The sequence below is a fragment of the Scylla paramamosain genome, chromosome 21 (genome assembly GCF_035594125.1).
Source record: "Scylla paramamosain isolate STU-SP2022 chromosome 21, ASM3559412v1, whole genome shotgun sequence".
Lineage (NCBI taxonomy): Eukaryota > Metazoa > Arthropoda > Malacostraca > Decapoda > Portunidae > Scylla > Scylla paramamosain.
The window spans coordinates 20,582,216-20,601,172 of record NC_087171.1 but is presented as its reverse complement, the minus strand read 5'-3'; the positions used below and the strand labels follow the sequence as shown (position 1 = coordinate 20,601,172).

The following is an 18,957-nucleotide window of genomic DNA, read 5'->3' as shown; positions in this document are numbered from 1 at the left end:
TGAAGGTAGATGATGTCCTCTTCTGTTGATTCCAAGTCTTCAGTTCCTCCCCAGTCCTTCCATCCACTCTTCTAAGTAACTGTATCTCTCTCTCTCTCTCTCTCTCTCTCTCTCTCTCTCTCTCTCTCTCTCTCTCTCTCTCTCTCTCTCTCTCTCTCTCTCTCTCTCTCTCTCTCTCTCTCTCTCTCTCTCTCTCTCTTATGGGTATCTCGTGGCGGCCTGCAGAGAGGGATACACCTTGACTGGAGAATTGAACCGGAGAGATGAAAAGTTGGAGAAACCGCACGATGTTTGAATAGGGAAATAAACATACTGTAATTTAACCGGGAGAAATGAGAAGAAAGGCTTATCGCTTTTAACAAATAAAGAATTATACACCCACGTATTTGAAGGCTTAAAGTGGAGCAGAAGGGATGTATGAACATTATGTATGGGTGTTGCTCGTTACATCACCATCCACCATCCACTTAACATCACTCACAACACCACCCATCACCGTCATCACTACCCCTTATCACCACTTCACACCACCACCCATCACCTATATTATAAGCCACCCTCTCCACCAAGATCACCAGCCATTATCCTCATCACCAGCCATCACCCTCACCACTAAGCACCACCCACATCACCACCATCACCATTCATCACCAGCATCATCACACATCGCCGTCCTCTGAGCAAGATAAGGCTTCGCGGATTAACAAAATGTCTGCGGTAACCTGGTAAAGTGTTATTTAGTGCAGTGAAGCGACGTGTTCTCTGCTTGGTTTGGTGCAGCGGTGCTTCTTTCTTTAATGTTTTGTAAGTACAGGTAGCCAAAAGTTGTGAATAACTGCTGGTTTTAATGTTATTGTTATTATTGCCATTTATTTGTACTCTATTTAAGTGAGCAAAGCAAAGGTTGTGTAGTTCTGAGTCTTAGTGAACCGTCTAAATTTATACTACTGAACATCACCGCCTTTCCTTACCACACCATCACTACCACCACCATCACCACCGTTTCCACCACCACCATCACCAATGAATTTCTATAACAACGTTCCACGCACAGCACATTATAATACCGACAAGCATATATATATATCTTCCCAGAAAGATAACAGTTTGAGATTCAATAATGTGAGTAGCTGTGTAGTGTAATCTAGCACCCCCCTGTTCACCACCACTACCACTACCTCCTCCACCACCACCACCACCACCAAGTCATCCGCGTTGCCATTTATCACAGTCCCGATGCGTTGCCCCGCGTGTGGGAGTCGTCCCCTGATCCACCAACATAAATTTTAGCCCCAGTACGTCGGAACGCAACTCGGACCTGTTATGGGGAGAACAATGATGTGCTCGCCCTGTTGGACATTTACCAGATGAAACTCAGAGCTGTTTTCTTTTCGGACCAACTGTGGCTTTTCTTTTTTTTTTTTTATCGTTCAAACTCTCAAGTGTGTTTGTGATGTTGATGGTCGCTACGAAAACTTTACTGGTCGTTTACAGTAAAGTGGTCATGTACAGCTCTTATTTATCTATTTATTTATTTACGTAATTATCATCTTTTTTTTTTATGTCAGGGAGGATGACTAAGGGAGAAAAATAAATGGATACATAGAGATCACTTAGAATGTTGCTCCTAAATCAAATAATAGGAAGAAAACCGAGAGAGTCTTCTGGTTTAGTTTGCCCGCAAGGTCCAGTAAGTTTCATGTCTATAAGTCTCATAAATATCGATGTATGGACTAATTACCTGCTTTTCTTCAAGAGCTCCGCGATGACCAAGAAAAACTGGGCTGCAACTAGCTGAGGTACTTGTCCAAAACTGAGAGTGTTCGCTATTTTAGTTTGCTCACAAAGTCCAGTAAGTTTCATGTCTATAAGTCTAATAAGAGTTAATGTACAGACTAATTATCTGCTTTACTTCAAGAGCTCCGCGGTGACCAAGGAAAACTAGGGATGTGACAGGCTGAGGTACTTTTTAGAAGCTGACACTTTATCTGAAATATTTCATGCAACACAACAATACTTCTTTGAACAACTGTCCGTGCCTATATGAAGTGAAACAAAGTGATGCAATGTAACGTAATATGAAACCTCGATATTGTTTTAGCTGCATTATTTATTCCTTCATATATGCATCCGTACGTAATTTATGAGAGGTGCTGTCAAATATCGGTTAGCTGGGAGCTCTAATTACGTTTAATATGTTAGAAAAATATATATGACAGCACCGTCATTGAGTGTCATAATGCTACGCTGCCTCGACCAACAACAACAACAACAACAGGACCACATAGGCAGCGGTCGTGTTGAGGCAGACATTCCCGGCGTGTCTCAGAGTATGGTGCGCGCTTGTCCCATCGCTGCCACCATTTGTTATCACGCTACGGATGATAGCCTGTCACCCATTGCTTAGTGACGCGCTCTGCCTCCTTGTCGCCCCTCCGCTCTCGATTCATTTTTGTACTTTTGATCCTGCGCTGTTTTCTTGGTGTTGTTGAGAACTTGATAGGTATTTAATTGTTTTTTTTTTTCTTTTATCATTGTTCTTTCGTGTATATTTGGAGGTTTACTTTCGTTACTGTGTCTCTTTGTTTATCGTTCGTTTTATTAGTTCTCGTTTAGTCCTTCTTATTATTATTATTTCATTCTTTGTTTTTTTCTTTCTTTATTTAATTTTCCTTTCTTGTTCTCGTTATTCTCTCTCTCTCTCTCTCTCTCTCTCTCTCTCTCTCTCTCTCTCTCTCTCTCTCTCTCTCTCCTCTCTCTCTCTCTCATCTATTTTTACGGGCGTTAGAGATAAGGATATTCTCAGCAACTTCTCAGAAATGGATTACTTTCATTATTCATGTTTTTTAAATCAAGAACGCTGTCAAGTCCCACTAAAAGCTGAAGATGTCCTGCCCCTCGGTAGAAAAGAGCAGGACTTGTCGAAAGGGAAGAGAGGAGGACACGAAATCATAGGTAAAGGGAAAGGGGAAGAAGAAGGAGGAAGAGGAGTAGGGAAGGACGATGATAAATAAGGGATTACAGGAGATGGAGGACTGGGAAGAGACCCTAACGAAGGAAAGATGATAAACAAGGGAATATACAAGAAGAAAGAGAAGGATGACGATAATACGTAAACCAGAGAAGGAGGAAAGGAGGACGAGAAACAAGGGAATAGAGGAGGAGGACGAGGATGAAGAAGCATACCAGAAAGAAATACGGGAACCCAAATAATAGGAGAAGGATAAGAAACAAAGGAATATATGAGGAAGACGAGAACAAGAGCGCAATAGAGGAAAAGAAAACAAGAGACGGAGGAATGTAGAAGCATCACGAAAACGAAGAAGAGGAATAGAAAAACACTAAGAAGGATAAGAAACAAAGGAATAAACGAATGAAGGAGAATGAGAGAGAGAGAGAGAGAGAGAGAGAGAGAGAGAGAGAGAGAGAGAGAGAGAGAGAGAGAGAGAGAGAGAGAGAGAGAGAGAGAGAGAGAGAGGACGACCATAGGAGGAAGGGGAAAGGGTGGGCTAAAGGGAGGGGATGAGGGGATGAGGATGAATGATAAATCGCACAGCCTTCTCATGATTCCCTCGTTAGGAGGCAAACACCTGCACACTAATAATTTGCCTCGCAGTGGTAATAAATATTGCTTACCGCTGGGGCTGACGGGCCGCCACTACTGGGCTGGGAGGGCGAGGGAGAGGAGGTAGCGAGGGAGAGAGAACAAGGGGGATAGAGAGGAACACATAGGGACTGGTAGGGTAAAGCCGTCACTGCCGTGGGGAATGATAGGTGATAGGACACAAGATAGGGAAGGAGAGACGAGAGATGAAACTACGGAATGGAATGGCGCGATACAGGGAAAAGGGAAGACTTCTGAAAGGAAAAGGGGTCGATAAGAACTAGGAAGCGAGGGCGGATGATACTGATAGGACAGAATGTAGGCAGGGAGAGAGGCCAGATGAAAGTATGGAAGGGGGGACTGCATAATATAGGAAAAAGGGAAGATGTCTGAAGGGAAGGAGCCGTTACTGGGGCTGGGAATGATAGGTAATGGGACAGGAGATAGGAAGGAGGAAGAAAAATGTAATGAAAGTGGGTGATTCGATGGGAAAACTGTATGGAAAAGGGAAAGTTTCTGAAAGGAAAGAGAGCTAAGAAAGAAAATGGGGATGATGATACTTGATAGGACAGACTATGGGAAAAGAGACAAAGGAGATGGAAGTTGGGAATTCAGTGAAAAAAAAATACGTAGATGAAAAAAAGAAAAGGCTTGGAAAAAAAAAACGATAAGAACTAAGGAAGGGAAGAAAAGTTATAGGAAAGAAAGGGTAAGACAGGAACTGAAAATGGAGAAAATGGGACAGAAAAAATAGAATAAGAAAGGATGAGATAAGGAAGACAAGAGGATACGAGTATGGAGGAGGAAGAGGAGGAGGAGAAGAATATGACCACAAAGAAAATGATAGGAAAAGAAAGGAAAAGAAAAGAGGAGATTTTTGTCAGTAAGAAATGCGGAAGAGAAGACAAGAGGAGAATAATATAGCTACGAAATTGGAGAAAAGGGAGAATGAAGATTAGAATAGAACAGGAAGAAGGAAATAAGCGTATTGGTGAGGGAATGGAACAGAGAGAGAGAGAGAGAGAGAAAGAAAGAGAGAGAGAGAGAGAGAAGTAAGCTTGACAGATAGAAAGACAGACAGACAGACAGACGGACGGACGGACAGGTAGACAGGTATACAGGTTGCTTGATGTCATGCGGGATTTCCTCTCATGACTCGCAAAAGGTGAAAGTAACAGAAACCTTGGAATACATAGCCATTTGCGTCAGATGTCTAGCCAGTTCTTTTTTTCTTCGTATTTTCAACATTTTTTCTTCAGTTTTTTGTATTCATTTCTAGACAGCGAAACACAACAAGGCGTCGTTTCATAGGTGACTGCATCCCCACTGCTTCACCCTTCACCTCTCCTCCCTTCCCTCTCCCTCGATTGCTCTCTCTCTCTCTGTCTCTCTCTCTCTCTCTCTCTCTCTCTCTCTCTCTCTCTCTCTCTCTCTCTCTCTCTCTCTCTCTCTCTTCCTTGCCCGCCCTCCTCCACTCACCCTCACACGCTTACACTCCACACTTTTCATTCCCCCGCTTCTGCATCACTGTTTTTCCCGCCCGTCCACCTTTTATCTTCCATGCGGTGCTTCTTCCCCCTCCACCCTTCCGAGGAGCGCTCTCTGGATCACCTGCTTCGCTCCCTCGCACTCCGCCCACACTCCACACAAAGAGAGAGAGAGAGAGAGAGAGAGAGAGAGAGAGAGAGAGAGAGAGAGAGAGAGAGAGAGAGAGAGAGAGAGAGAGAGAGAGAGAGAGAGAGAGGAAGATGGGGATGGCGGTGGGGAGTCCAAGCACCAGGAAAAGCAGGGAAAAGCAGGAAGGGCAACCGACTTTGATTATGGACAGGGAAGGGGGAGAAAATTAATATCAGGGGAGAGAGAGAGAGAGAGAGAGGAGAGAGAGAGAGAGAGAGAGAGAGAGAGAGAGAGAGGGAGAGGGAGAGGGAGAGGGTGAGAATCAAGGTGGCAAAGGACGGAAAGAGAAAGGTTCGTAGATAAAGGAGTGGGAGGCGGAAGGATGATTTCTCACCCTTCCAAGCCAGTGAACCGCGATACGGGAGCGAGCGAGAAAGAGAGAGAGAGAGAGAGGGAGAGAGAGAGAGAGCTCCTGACCCTTTGCCCGCGTTTGCGAATGTGTCAAGTGAAAACAAACGAAGATGGCGTTGATTCTTTTTGCCTTGACTTGCCTCGTACTCACTGGCACGGACCTGGACAAGACTGCAGCGCGCTAGCCACCCCGGACGAGCAGGAAAGGCGCGCGATTCAGCTTCCCGGCAACCCACGCGGCGCTGGAAGGGAAATTATTACATGACGAAAAATGGTGATGCCGCGAAGGGAGGGGAACTTTTTAAAACTTGCAACACCAGCGTGGCAGCGGAAGCGAGATAACGAGGCGCCTGCTTCTACGTATGTACGACCAAAGCGTAGCGGATAAATTTTCATATATCACACCGTACCCCCCCTCCCCGTTCACGAGTAATGTGGAAACAAAATGTCACGGGGAAAGTAGGAATGTCGAAGTGGTGATGGTGGTGGTGGTGGTGGTAATGGTGTAGAGAGGAAAGTGCTTGTGTGTAAGGCATGAGGGAGGAGGCAGGTGTAGTGGTGGTCAAACAGAGGCTTTGTGTTGTTTAGGTGATTGTAGGGCCATCTATGTTCAGCATCGCGATATTGTACTGTGCAATGAGGGTATGTGTTCGTCTCCCTCTCTCTCTCTCTCTCTCTCTCTCTCTCTCTCTCTCTCTCTCTCTCTCTCTGGAATGAAATTAGAGAGGAAAAACAAAGATCTAGGTATTAGTCATGAAAAAATTAGAATTCCCCGGCAATACATCGGGGCAGTAAACACACCAGGCAGAATACATACCGTGTTTTGCTGGTAAAGAATTTTCTCCGGGAAATGTAGAAAAAAAAAAAAGGAGCAATTCTTGTAAACACCCTTATTAGAACGCACCTAGAACACGTTATTTAGAGTTAAGATCAACATGCTCTGCTGACGATGCTGTGAAGAATACCCAAGAATCTCAGCCTTCGATCTTGCGACGGAAGAATCAAGGAGAGAGAGAGATTTGAACGCACGCCCGCTCCCCTTTCAGAAAACACCACCTTCGGGAAGAGACGCTGACTACGACAACACCGTAAAATAGCTAAAATGTTTGCGAATACCGAGGCGGCAGGCAGGCAAACAAGTTGTATTCATTTGATCTCACTTCCCCCGGCGAGAAGTAACGGCATGATTCTCAGATCCAGACAGATACAACTTGAACCTGCCAAGTATTTCTCCACCCGGGATAACGTTAGGGAGGGGGAACATGCTTCTGGCTGCAGTCGTCTCGTGGAACAACAAACTCGTTAACAAAAATATGGCCTACACCTCGGAGTGGGCGCCCTGCTTAGTGTGATGAGCCTGTGTTGAGGTCTACCGTTAATTTACTATCGAGATCTTCAGGCTGGCGGCGTTGTTTACAAGGGAAATGTTTGTTTTCACTTGTAATTTTTATCCTCACCTCTATACCTCCTCTCTCTCTCTCTCTCTCTCTCTCTCTCTCTCTCTCTCTCTCTCTCTCTCTCTCTCTCTCTCTCCCTCTCTCCCCTTGATGTCAATAGGTGAGAGAGAGATAGTGTGACAGGTTTACAGCTTCCGATCTTCCGATATATCTCGACTCACACCTCATTAATTTTTATTCGTAGCCGCTCAATGGAAAAACTAAAAGTCCCTTACTCGGTGAAACCACGGCGGCACCTTTTACCGGGGACGATGACTCGGCCATCACGACGAGGAAGAAGAGGATGGTGATGGTGATGGTGATGGCGGTGGTGGTGGTGGTGATGATGATGATATATTTATAATGTTAAAAATAATAATGATAGTTACGATGATAGTAATGATAATAATGCAGATATTATACTATTACTAAAAATAATGACAATAACGGTAATAGTAATAATGACCAATCTGAAAAACAGCAAGGCCTCCCATCCCCGGCCTGGTGGCGTCTCTTATCGCGAGTTGGCAGCCGAGTCGCCTGGAGTGGGTGGCTGAGAGGCCTGAGCGGCGCGTCCCTTGTCGCTGCCTCGTCATTACCACTTGGATTTATTTGTCATTTTTTGCTGCTGACGTCCACGCCCCCACAGCGACCAGGAGGAGTCCGCGCAGGTGTGGCACTGGCTCTACGTTAAACTCATGAACTTTATTTCTTTTTTCCTTCAAGAATACTATAAACGTAGGAAACGGCAGTAGTGGTGGTACTATAGAGGGAAGGGCATTTTATTACTGCACCATCTTTGTCTCCCGTGATCGTTTGGTGCTTGGTGGGCGATGAAACGTGTGTTACCCGACTAAACGAGGTGGTTGAAACGGCGGGGTGCAGCACAACCCGCCGGCCAGGAGGAGGCATGCCACGCCATCACGCGTCTCCTAAGTCACTTCACGCCGGGTCATTTAGTCTCCCAAAGCGGCATTTGACTGCGGGGTCGTCATCATCCTCCCCATGCCCTCTCCTAGGTCATGCTACCTTTGTACGGGGCGCCGCGGCCTGTCGGAGAGAGCCGGAGAGCTCTGGCTTGCGTGGCTGCCTGAGGGTCGGAGCCTCGCCGCTGTTTGGGTCGAAGGGACCTTGTAGTTTGCGGACCATAATGCTGAGCTGAGTGAGGACCCGCCCTGCGTCATCTTTACGAGACCTGACGCCGTGTAGTCTCAGCAGCCGGGCTCGCTTTGCACCTGCTGATGCCTCGGCACTCACAGCCTAAGGAGCAGTGCCACACATTATCTCAGATGGAAATTTCTGAACATTTACATCTTTCCGATAAAACGCCGCCTGTTATTGCCCACCGCATGGCCTCTCAACATGGCAGGACCTGACTCCGCCGGCATAGGGAGAAGGGCGGGCCGGAGTGTTTTCTTTGATCATGCAGTCGTGTGGTGTGCAATCTCCTGAACTCCCAAGAAGTCCTCGTCTTCATTCTCGTCATCGTCCATGTCCCCCTCTTACTGCTCCTCCTCCTCCTCCTCCTCCTCTTCCTCCTCCTCCTCCTCCTCCTCCTCCTCCTCCTCCTCTTCCTCGTCCTGATCAGTAGTATGAATTTCCTCAGACTGTTGATATAAAGAAATGCGAGAAAGGCAAGACATATGTAGAAGAACCCTGTGTCTGTGTGTGTGTGTCTGTGTGTGTGTCTGTGTGTGTGTGTGTCGAAGAGACGAAGGAGAGAAATGGATGAAAAGGAAGCAATACATTTCCTTCCACTGTTGACAACTTGTTACTGAGACCTCTTTTCAAATCTCTCTCCCCCTCCTGCCCATCTCCCACCTCTCCCCTGCCTCTCCCTTGCCTCTCCCCAGCCCCCCGTCACCACCTATCGTTCCTGCGTCCTCCCCGCCCATCCCTCCTCCTCGCTTCCCTCATCCCCTCTCACGCTTCTTGGAATTTCCCTCCCACTCCTGGATTTCTGGATGTACAAGATTCTAGCGTTCCAGGAAAAATTTGTTATTATTTAACGTGGAAAATATTAATGTTGGTTTTTCCGTATTGGATTTCTCTGGGTAGAACTGCATTGTGGGTAGTGTAGTGTAGTGTTGTGTTGTGTTGTGTTGTGTTGTGTTGCGTTGAGTTGCGTTGCGTTCTCTGTTCCCTTGAGGTTGTTTGATTGGATACGTCTCTCTCTCTCTCTCTCTCTCTCTCTCTCTCTCTCTCTCTCTCTCTCTCTCTCTCTCTCTCTCTCTCTCTCTCTCTCTCTCTCTCTCTCTCTCTCTCTCTCTCTCTCTACTTTTACAGCGAAAGAGTTTTGGTTAGTTACGTTTACTTAGGTTTAGTTGGTTTAGTAGTTCAGCTTAGGATAGATTACATTTAGGGTTAGTTAGGTTATGTTACGTAAGATGAGGTTAGGTTAAATTTTGTTTGATCAGTTTGTTACTTTAGATTAGATTAGATTAGGGGGGTAAAAGTAATCTATTAAGTTTCAGTCTTCCACAAAAATATCAAAGGCGGTTGAACTCTATGTGACCTTGAGACTGAAAGATGGGACACACACGCGCGCACTCTCTCTCTCTCTCTCTCTCTCTCTCTCTCTCTCTCTCTCTCTCTCTCTCTCTCTCTCTCTCTGAATACGCTTAATCCTTTAGACGAAAAAAAAAAAACCTTCTTTATTAGGGAGTCGTGTTATGCCAATGTTCAGTGCCCCGCCCGTTTGCATATGAGAGTAGGAGTTGGTTTTGCCACATCCCGCTACACATGTCTCGCCGCACGCACACGGCCAGGAAATGTCACAATAATTACACCTTCACGTGCCACCCCTCGATCGATACGCATCACCGCCGACCTCAAAATAGCTTCAGAGGTCGAGGTGGTCACGGTATGGTGTTTGTGTGTGTGTGGGAGCGTAGGGGAGGACTTGAGTAGAAAGGTTAGATAAGTTGATGTTTAAACGTTCAGGTGTACTGTCTATCTTGTCCGTTGACGGTGGTCAGCTTAGTATCTCACGTGACAGTCACCACAGATCAAGGCAAACATGAGTCCACAATACACCAAGACAGACACGTCAGTCACCACACACCTTACGGAGATTAACACGAAGGTCACCACCAAACCCAAGTCGTCACACAAACACACAAACACGCAACACCAAGACGCAAAATGGAGTGGAATGAAGCAAATCAACACTTCAGTATTCCCATCGATAACCAGTAGAACCACAACACAAACACAAACAAGCGAAACACTCCCAGGACACAACATACAAACACACACACACACAAACATTAAGAGAAAAAAACAAAATACAACATTATGAAGACTTTCCGAATAGTATGAATGAAGTTACGCGCGAGTGTGTGCGTGTGTATGTGCTTTCTAGAGACAGGTGGCAGGCGTGACCTTGCTTAGGGGCGGCAGGAGGGGCGGGAGGAAGGACCGGGACGCGGGTTAAAGGTGATCCTGGCACCCGAAATCCTAAAACAGATTGGCGGGGCTGGCTGACGCTAATAGTCCCTGCCGCTGCCATCAGGGCCGCGCACCACCTCGCTCAGCACCACCGGCGTGACGAGAGAGAGAGAGAGAGAGAGAGAGAGAGAGGAGAGAGAGAGAGAGAGAGAGACTTAAAAAAAAAGGGGGGAGGGGGTGTGTGGGAACAGTTTAAAGGGGAAAGGAGGAACTGGTGCTCTGAAATACAAGAGAGTGAACTTAATATTCAGAGTGACTTGCCTGCTTTAATTTACGACGGTGCTCGACACTACGGTGCACCCTCGACTGGCTGCTTTTTGCCGAGGAGACACGAAACCCCTTCAAAGATGATGAACGACCTTGGCGACCACCACCACCACCACCTCCCTCCCCTCCCTCCCTTCCCTCACCACTACAACGATCGAAGTAACAACGAGAACAACAGCATTAAGACGTACCCTCCCCCCCACACGCCATTCATGTCCATGCACGTGTGTGTGTGTGTGTGTGTGTGTGTGTGTGTGTTATAGCTTCAGTCACACCCTCAGCCGCAGCCCGCCGCCAGCGTTAGGTAGGTCAGAGGGTAGTGTGATGTTAGCGCTATGTTGACGTTTTGCCAGTGGCTTGTGAATCACGAGTGACCCTCAGCGGGGGAACAAAACAAACAAGAAGAGAAGACACATGGTTAAAGGAGACAGGACGAGAGATGGAAGGCTGGGAACAGTGACTCCTCCTCCTGCTCCTCCTCCTCCTACTCCTCCTGGTCCTTCCTCCTTCCCAGCCTCTCCTGCCGTCGTGAAATTGTACTCTCTCTTATTAAATACTCCGAGCCTGGCTGTGATTAGTGACGATCCAAGAGGTAAAATTGCTGCCCGGGGAATGAGATTACGAGTAATTACCCAACAAAACTGCGCGGAGCTACGGAAGATGAGGCAAAGGATGTGTATACTTAATCTAATCACGTGAGAGATGAATAAGGAAAAGTGTGTCAGATCTACGAATAATATACACGCTTACACTTTTCCTTCTTGAGTAATAATCTAGGCGAAGAAATATGAATGAAATAACGTAAGCGAAAAAAAAAAAAAAAGAAAAAAGAAAACAGTAGATTTATTGTCCCCTTTCTGTGTGTGAAGAGCCGCAGTGTTTAATCTTAAGTAGAGATGCTGGATAGTAAAGGCGAAGGAGACGCTCAGATCACATTGCGCCTTAAGTCTTCGCGCATTGAAGCCAAGCGCGTGCGTCCCTGTGTGTCTGTCTGTCTGTCTGTCTTTCTGTCCAGTCTCCACCACCAGCACCGCCATGTGTCGTCCACCATTCATGATTCCACCACCACCACCACTACCACAACCTCGCGGCGCTCGTCTTACGCTCCAGACCGGCCGTGATTTAACGCCAGTAATCGACATATCACCTTGAACGAGGCGGCTACTGCCCTCTCACCAAACCTACGCACAGGCACGTGGCGCGAAGAGGGAGGGAGGGAGGGGCGGGCCGCAGGGAGGGAAGGAAGAGGGAGAGCGGAGGAGAGGGGGAGTGAGAGGAGGGCGGAATCACCAGTTCAACTTGAAGAGTATAGGGGCGTCTCTCGTGATCATGTCTGTTGGCTCTTTATTTGGTGCTAGGAAACTGTGGCCAGCGGAGGGCGGCGCCACGCTGTCTTGGCTGTCTCCTGACGATGGCCCATCCACACAAACATACATGCATCCATTCATCCGTTCATTTATCTATTCGTCCATCCATCTATTTATTCATCCATTCATTCATGCATTTATCCACTCCTTTCATTCATCCATTCATCTCAAGGTCGGAGTATTTGTAGGGCTCCTTTTGTGTTTGTGTGTGTGTGTGTGTGTGTGTGTGTGTGTGTGTGTGTGTGTGTTATTAAACGTATGCTATAATATGCCCACAAACAATGCTTTTTGAATACGAACACCACTTCTTCCATCTGTCATCCGTGTAAGCAGCTCGCGAGCCAAATTACATATATATATTTGTACTCAATAGCGAGAGGTAAAAGATTCCTGGAAACTGAATCTGATTTATATATTTTCATTGTGCTGCAGATCCCCCCCTTCCCTCCCATTCTCCCCTCCCTCAGACACCTCCCTCCCTTCCCCTTGCTGCTGCCACCACCTCCCCACCACACCACGAAGGCCGTCAGAGAGAAAAGAAGAATAAATTGTGTTAGTTGTGAGTTATACAATTCCTAAATCTTGTTGTGAATTTATCTAGTATTCCTTCCAAGGCTACGAACCATCTAGTCTTTATTTGTAGCTTACATCAACTATCATTCCTTTTTATTACGTTTACTGTCATCATGGTGGGTATCTGGCGCTCCTGGTACTGATCAAAGCGGCGCCACCACCATCATTCTCATCGCTCTTGTTACTGTGAATTACCGACCAGTGATTGGATATTAAGCACGTGTATTCGCTGAGTGTGGCGGCAGTGCTTTTGTGATCAGTCAGCCATTTCCCATGGTAATCCCTTAATGGTCTGATCTCCCCCGTTGCTAATATGCTTGTTTCATTATTAATATTCTACAGCTAATGCGCCTTGATAAAATTACTCTTCAATTCCCGTTCCCCATGCCGTGTTCGTTCGTTCGTTTGCGCTTTCCTGCACGTGTTATTTTTGTTCTTGTTTCTCACGTTAAGCTTCATTGATCGTCCTTTTGTGGTAAATCTATCGAGTGGTATTGCTATTATTTCGTGACTCGATTACCCTCTGTCAACCTCAGTGGAGAGAGAGAGAGAGAGAGAGAGAGAGAGAGGGAAGGAGGGAATAAACAGCAAAACGAAAGACAGAACTCAGCAGGCTTAATATGGAAAGAAAATCAGTTGAGTAAATTTTAATAAACATTAGAGAAAATAAGTCATAAACCATCATTACACACACACACACACACACACACACACACACACACACATACACACCACTACACGGAGAGTTTTTTTTTTTTTTCCTTTCTGGTAATAATTATTTTCTTTCCTGATCTGAATATAAAACTTCACATTTTCATAACTTTTTTTTATTTACTTAGATCACATTTTCATAACTTTTTTTTTTTATTAGCGTAGAATAAGTTTCTTTTTACTGACCTTAGCTTTTTTTTTTTTTATCAATGGAGGACTGAAAGGAACGGATACATTACCGATCTTATTAGTTTATTGCTAGGTTACAAGTTTACTTTTATTCTGAGTACCGTTAAAGATAATTTCGTTTAGCTTGGAATTATATTTTCTTAAGTGATCGAGAGCATTTCCAGTCACTCATTCACAGCAGCACCATCTTTATTCACTTTATTCTGAGTAGCACTTGAAATTTAGAAATGTTTATTGTGCTGAATGAATTATTAACATCTGTCCACTCACTGATATTATAGTGGAGTTTCTTTTCTAGACTTGATATTTTTTTATTCATTTAAGTGCATTCATTTGAGTGAGAACGTATTTTTTCCTCCTTTTGTCTCCATAATTTTATCATTTTCTATTTTTCTTATATGCTCTTTGGTCGTCAATCTTCGTTTCTTTTCCATTTACTATCGTTTGTTGGTTTACGAACGCCTGGACTCATTTCAGTTAAATATATCATGAAACTATATCATTTTTTCTTCCTTTTTGTTCATCACTTTATATTTCATTTCATTCTTACTTATTTCCATCCCCCTGTGTTCCCTTTCTCTCACCCTCGCGTCCTTCCTTCCTCCCTTCCTGCTCTCCTTTACCGTCCCCTTCCTCTCTTCTCCTCCCCCCTCCCTCCTCCTCCTCCCAGCTGGCCCTCTCACCTCCCCACACGGACCGCTATTGTCAATATGTGATTATAAAAGTTAATGTTGTGATTTTGCTCCGGTATTGCCTCGAAACTGTAAAATGTAATTGCTTTTTTCGTTCTGTTTGCGCATGCGTCGCCGTCCGCTCGTGATATTTTTCCCTTTCCCCTCTTTTTTCCTCCCTCACATTGTACGTACCTGGGCAGCCTCTCTCTCTCTCTCTCCTCTCTCTCTCTCTCTCTCTCTCTCTCTCTCTCTCTCTCTCTCTCTCTCTCTCTCTCGTTTTTTGCCCCCGTGTATTTTTTTTTTTTTTCTGGTCCGTGTATCATTAAAAATATTAGTTGCATTTTAGTGGATGTGTTTTGCGTGTATACATCTGACCGTCCCTCCCTCGCTCCCTCTCTCTCTCCCTCCCTCTGACAAAGGTAACAAAGCGAGGGTGTTTTGTTGCGGGGAACATAGGGAGGGAGAAGAGATGGGTAGAGTAGGGAGGAGAGGGAAACACCCCCAGCCACTAAGAGATGGTCAATAGACAGACGTCGAGGTAGAGGAGAGAAAGGCGCAGTTATTCATAGTAAATAATCAAATATGCACTAACAAAATGCATTTTTCACTCCATTTTAGACTTAGCGTTGAATAAAATATGTATTCAAGAGATGCTGTCACTTCACTGGTCGAACTGTGAAGAATAACAAGGCGAGGTTAGTCGGAATTGATAATTAGATATACAGGTACAGTCTCAGTTATCTGCATCTCATTTATCTTCCTTGATCACATGAAACATCAAACTAACGTCTCTTTACGGCCAGGCTGAAGGAAATGGAAAGGTGAGCCTGTTTAAAATAGATCGTTAAATATTCACTTACGGAATAAACGGTCGGATTCTTTTAAGCCTTTCCTATTCTCTCAAAGTGTAAAATAAATAATGTATCCCAAAACTAACGTCATTTCTTTGACCAAACTTAAAAAGAAAAATAGAAAGAAGGGTTTAGTCGAAATAAGTCATTGAATTTACGCGCTCAAGTAAGTAAGTAAGGATGTCACTAAGTCCATTGAATTTCATGTCTATAAATCGCGCAGCAGTTAATATAAAGACTAATAAACTGCTTTGTATTGAGAGCTCCACGAAGACTAGGAACTGGGATGCCATGGGTGGAGGAAGTTGACAAATACAGGCTTCTTATGTGTTTCGGAAGCATTTCGTGACACATCACACCACCACCACCACTACCACCAGCACCACCACCACCACTACCACCACCGCCACCACTCACCAGTCGGGGCAGCTGTGCAGTATAAATCGCCCATTCCTTCCCTAATATGTCTTGGTGACTAAAAGCGGCGAACAGAAAATACAGGCAGGGACCAGTGACACTCCATCGACCGAACGAAAACAGCGGAAAAAAAAAAAAGGAGAACGTAATATACGGACGATTGAACCAGTGCTGTCAGGGTTCCGTGGAGTTGCAGCAGCACCACTACACACCGGGCCTGGAGTGCTGGGTGCTTGGTTGGCCACTGCTGCGACCTCCTCCGCTCCCAGCCCATTATACTGCGCACCGGGAGAGACGGGAACTAAACTCGGCTCGTTCACTGTTAGCTGTAATGTTTGGTGCCGTTCAGTGGAGGTCATCAGAACCCATTGAGGCAGAAGGGTGAGTGGAAGTGGATGGTGTGGTGGTGGTGGTGGTGGTGGTGGTGCGTCCTTCACCCAGCCATTCTTGACCAGCGTCAGAACCTCCCACTAGCACGGAGGCGGGGGAAATGTTATTAAAAGTATATGTATATGTTTCTCTCTCTCTCTCTCTCTCCTCTCTCTCTCTCTCTCTCTCTCTCTCTCTCTCTCTCTCTCTCTCTCTCTGCAACGTTACTCATCAAGCGGGCAAAAAATGTATCAGCCATCGCGAGATTTTGTAAAGTTTGTATGTTCTGGCGCACAACATACGAATTTGTTGCAGCACACACTGCACCGTGCAATTATTTTAATAGGATTCGTACCGAAAAAGTATAGCCATCACACACACACACACACACACACACACACACACACACACACACAAAAACAATATTTCGCCGTTTCATTCATTTGTATAAATAAATAAATGAAGCTAAACGTTCGAAAGCGGCAGAGGCTGAAAACTATAGTCTTTCCTTTGTGCTGTGTAAGCCTTTTAAAAGCTGCAGAAATAACGCGACTATTTAGATTCTGATTGACAAAAAACAAAAAGAAAAAAAACGTGTTCGCGTTCCCTTGACACTTTTGCTCACAGATGCTGCCGCGGATAAAATGTGTCGATATACGGACGAAGGCGTTGTGAGGTTACAGCGCGAAGGGACAGAGAAAAAGTGTGGGAGAAGCGGGTGAGAACGGATAGTGCAGTGACTAGGAGTACACGAGAGAACGGCGGTGATGAGACTGGGAGTGGCTGTGTAGTGGTGGGTGAGGCTGGGAGTGGAGGACGAGACTGGGAGTGGCTGACTAGACTGGGAGTGGCGGTGTGGTGGGACGGGGAGCAGCGGCGGTGGTAGGACGGGGAGCAGCAGCGGCGGAGGTCGGCGCGGCTAACTGGTGGAGGGAGGCAGCATAACTAAGGAGGTAGGGGCGGCGGAGTTAGGAAGGGAAAAAGGGAACAGAACTTGAGCTGAGGGATAATAATAGTTTGGGAAGAAGTTAATTTCTTTGCCCGCCTCACTGTCGTTTCTCTTCCTTTAGCGGCTGCGTGTTCTTTTCTTCCCCGACACGGGAGCAGGTGGACGCTAATTAAAATGAGTTGCGTGGAGCGATCATTGAGGCGGCGGACCATTGTTAGTGTATTTTTACCTGGGGCCTTTAAAAATAAGTAAAAAAAAAGGCTGAGGGACGAGTCATATGAAGGCCAGAATCAAGCACAGTGGGAGGTGAGCAGCATGTGTCAGTCCCGCGCCTCCCCTGTGCTGGTGCGTGGCTGCGTGACTGTGTTGCCTTGAAGCTCCGACACTTGTCACCTGCTGTGGATCGCAGAATGGGAACATCTCAGAAATGGAAGAGCGTACACGGTGATGCAGTTCAGCTTGAATTCCATCGAAATTAAGTATTATTTGTTTCTCTTCTGTGCACGGCTCTCGGGAATTTTTTTTTTTTTTCACGCGCGAAAAAATAGCAGTTTTATGCGCTCAGAGGACACTGTTTGCTTGGAGTCATTTATTTGCAACAGCTGCCATCCCGACCAATGGCGCGCCTTGGCACCAAAACAACGCACTAATGGTCCCGCTGGATGTGTTAGCATAGCAGTCCTCGCGGGGGCAGACACCTCACATCATCTTCAACCTCGACACGCTGCTCTCCCGCTGGCTCGTGGTTTTCCAGATCTTGTCCATTCTTCATGAACAAGGAAGCCTATTTTTCTTTAGAATATAAATATTTTTGGCAAGTGATATAGGTAGTTGTCTTTTTCGCATCCATTATAAATCAACAGGTGCTGTGTTAGTTGCTTTAGCCGCAAGAAGCATGCTGGGTCAGTGTGGTGCTGTGGCTCTGTGGCTGAGGAGCAAAGGATCGGTTCACGTGGATGCGTCTTTGGTCTTCAATGATCTAACGCATCATGATCGGCTACAAGAGCGTCTCGTGTACTCAGACTGGCCACGCTTCAGGGGTCGCTGCCTTGGAACGAATCGCCTCCAATAGAAGTTTGGAAGTCTCGGGCACGACACTTAAGCTCCAGTGGTCATGAATACCGTGCACACCACTGCATGCATTGTATAGTTTACTGAGGGTGCAAGGCTGGGGTGGAATTGATGTCTCCGGAGGTTCTTCAAAGGGAGAGTAGATGAGAGGGTGGGGAATGGGGAGGGCGTGGTGGGGGTTCAACAGGTGGCGCTGCTCACCTGTGTGGAGCAGCGGACCACCTAATCAATGCTTGGCCGCCGTGCCATGATCAATACCTGTTGACTACCACTGTCTGACACTGTTATGTTTGTCTCCTTCCACCAGGCGGCTGTACGACACCCGGGAGGTGGCGGCGCCGGAACTACGCCCGCCACCCGCCGATCTCCTGCAGTCCAAGGTCAAGGAGCAGGAGACCACGGTGCTGGGAGGCGTTGGGGGAGTGAGGGAGGAGGATGAGAGGCGCGTGGCCATACGCATCAAGCTTTGCGGGGAGTGCGGTGCGCGCCATGTGGCGGGAACGTGCCCCTTCACCCGCCCCACGCACGTCCTGCCGGACTCCTGCCCGCCCCCCACCCCGCACACCCACGAACTCCCGCAGCAAAACGGCGTGATCGTGGCCCCGCCCCACCGGGAGTCTCCAGTGAACCTGTCTGGAGGCGGTGGAGGGGCGGGGCGGGAGGAGGAGAGAGAAACGGAGACTTGGCGTGACCCTCAGCGGCCTGGCTCCCCTACTTCGTACGCCCGCACCTCCCTTCCTCCCGGCCTGGCCCTGGAGAGGCGGGTGCTGCCGCCCCCAGTGACAACAACGTGGACAGCGACAACGACGTCGGCGTGGTGGGGGTGACGCAGATCCCTGGGCGGCAGGTGGAGGTGGTGGTGGCCCGCGCCGCCATCACCCGCTACACCCAACTGGGCCCCGTGGTGGGCGTGCCCGTGCGGGAGAGGGACATCCCCGACGACTTCTGCATGGTGAACCTGTGGGAGGTAAGTACTGCCCCGCCAGGCCAGCCACCCGCCA

General features: G+C 47.0%; 2 protein-coding genes across 3 annotated transcripts in view; both read left to right on the top strand.

Annotated features, from left to right (window-relative positions):
* Positions 1-18,783, top strand: part of LOC135111211 (bromodomain-containing protein 4B-like) — a 109,849-nt gene extending 91,066 nt beyond the window's left edge. The window contains exon 4 of the mRNA XM_064024327.1: positions 18,264-18,783. Coding sequence (XP_063880397.1) covers positions 18,264-18,783 — 520 coding nt within the window. The remainder of the gene's footprint in view (positions 1-18,263) is intronic.
* Positions 18,784-18,787: 4 nt separating this feature from the next.
* The window catches only part of LOC135111210 (histone-lysine N-methyltransferase PRDM16-like), a 79,189-nt gene continuing 79,019 nt past the window's right edge, over positions 18,788-18,957 (top strand). For both annotated transcript variants that reach the window (XM_064024324.1, XM_064024323.1), the window contains exon 1: positions 18,788-18,923. In XM_064024324.1, the coding sequence (XP_063880394.1) occupies positions 18,906-18,923 (18 nt within the window). In that variant the 5' untranslated portion in view covers positions 18,788-18,905. The remainder of the gene's footprint in view (positions 18,924-18,957) is intronic.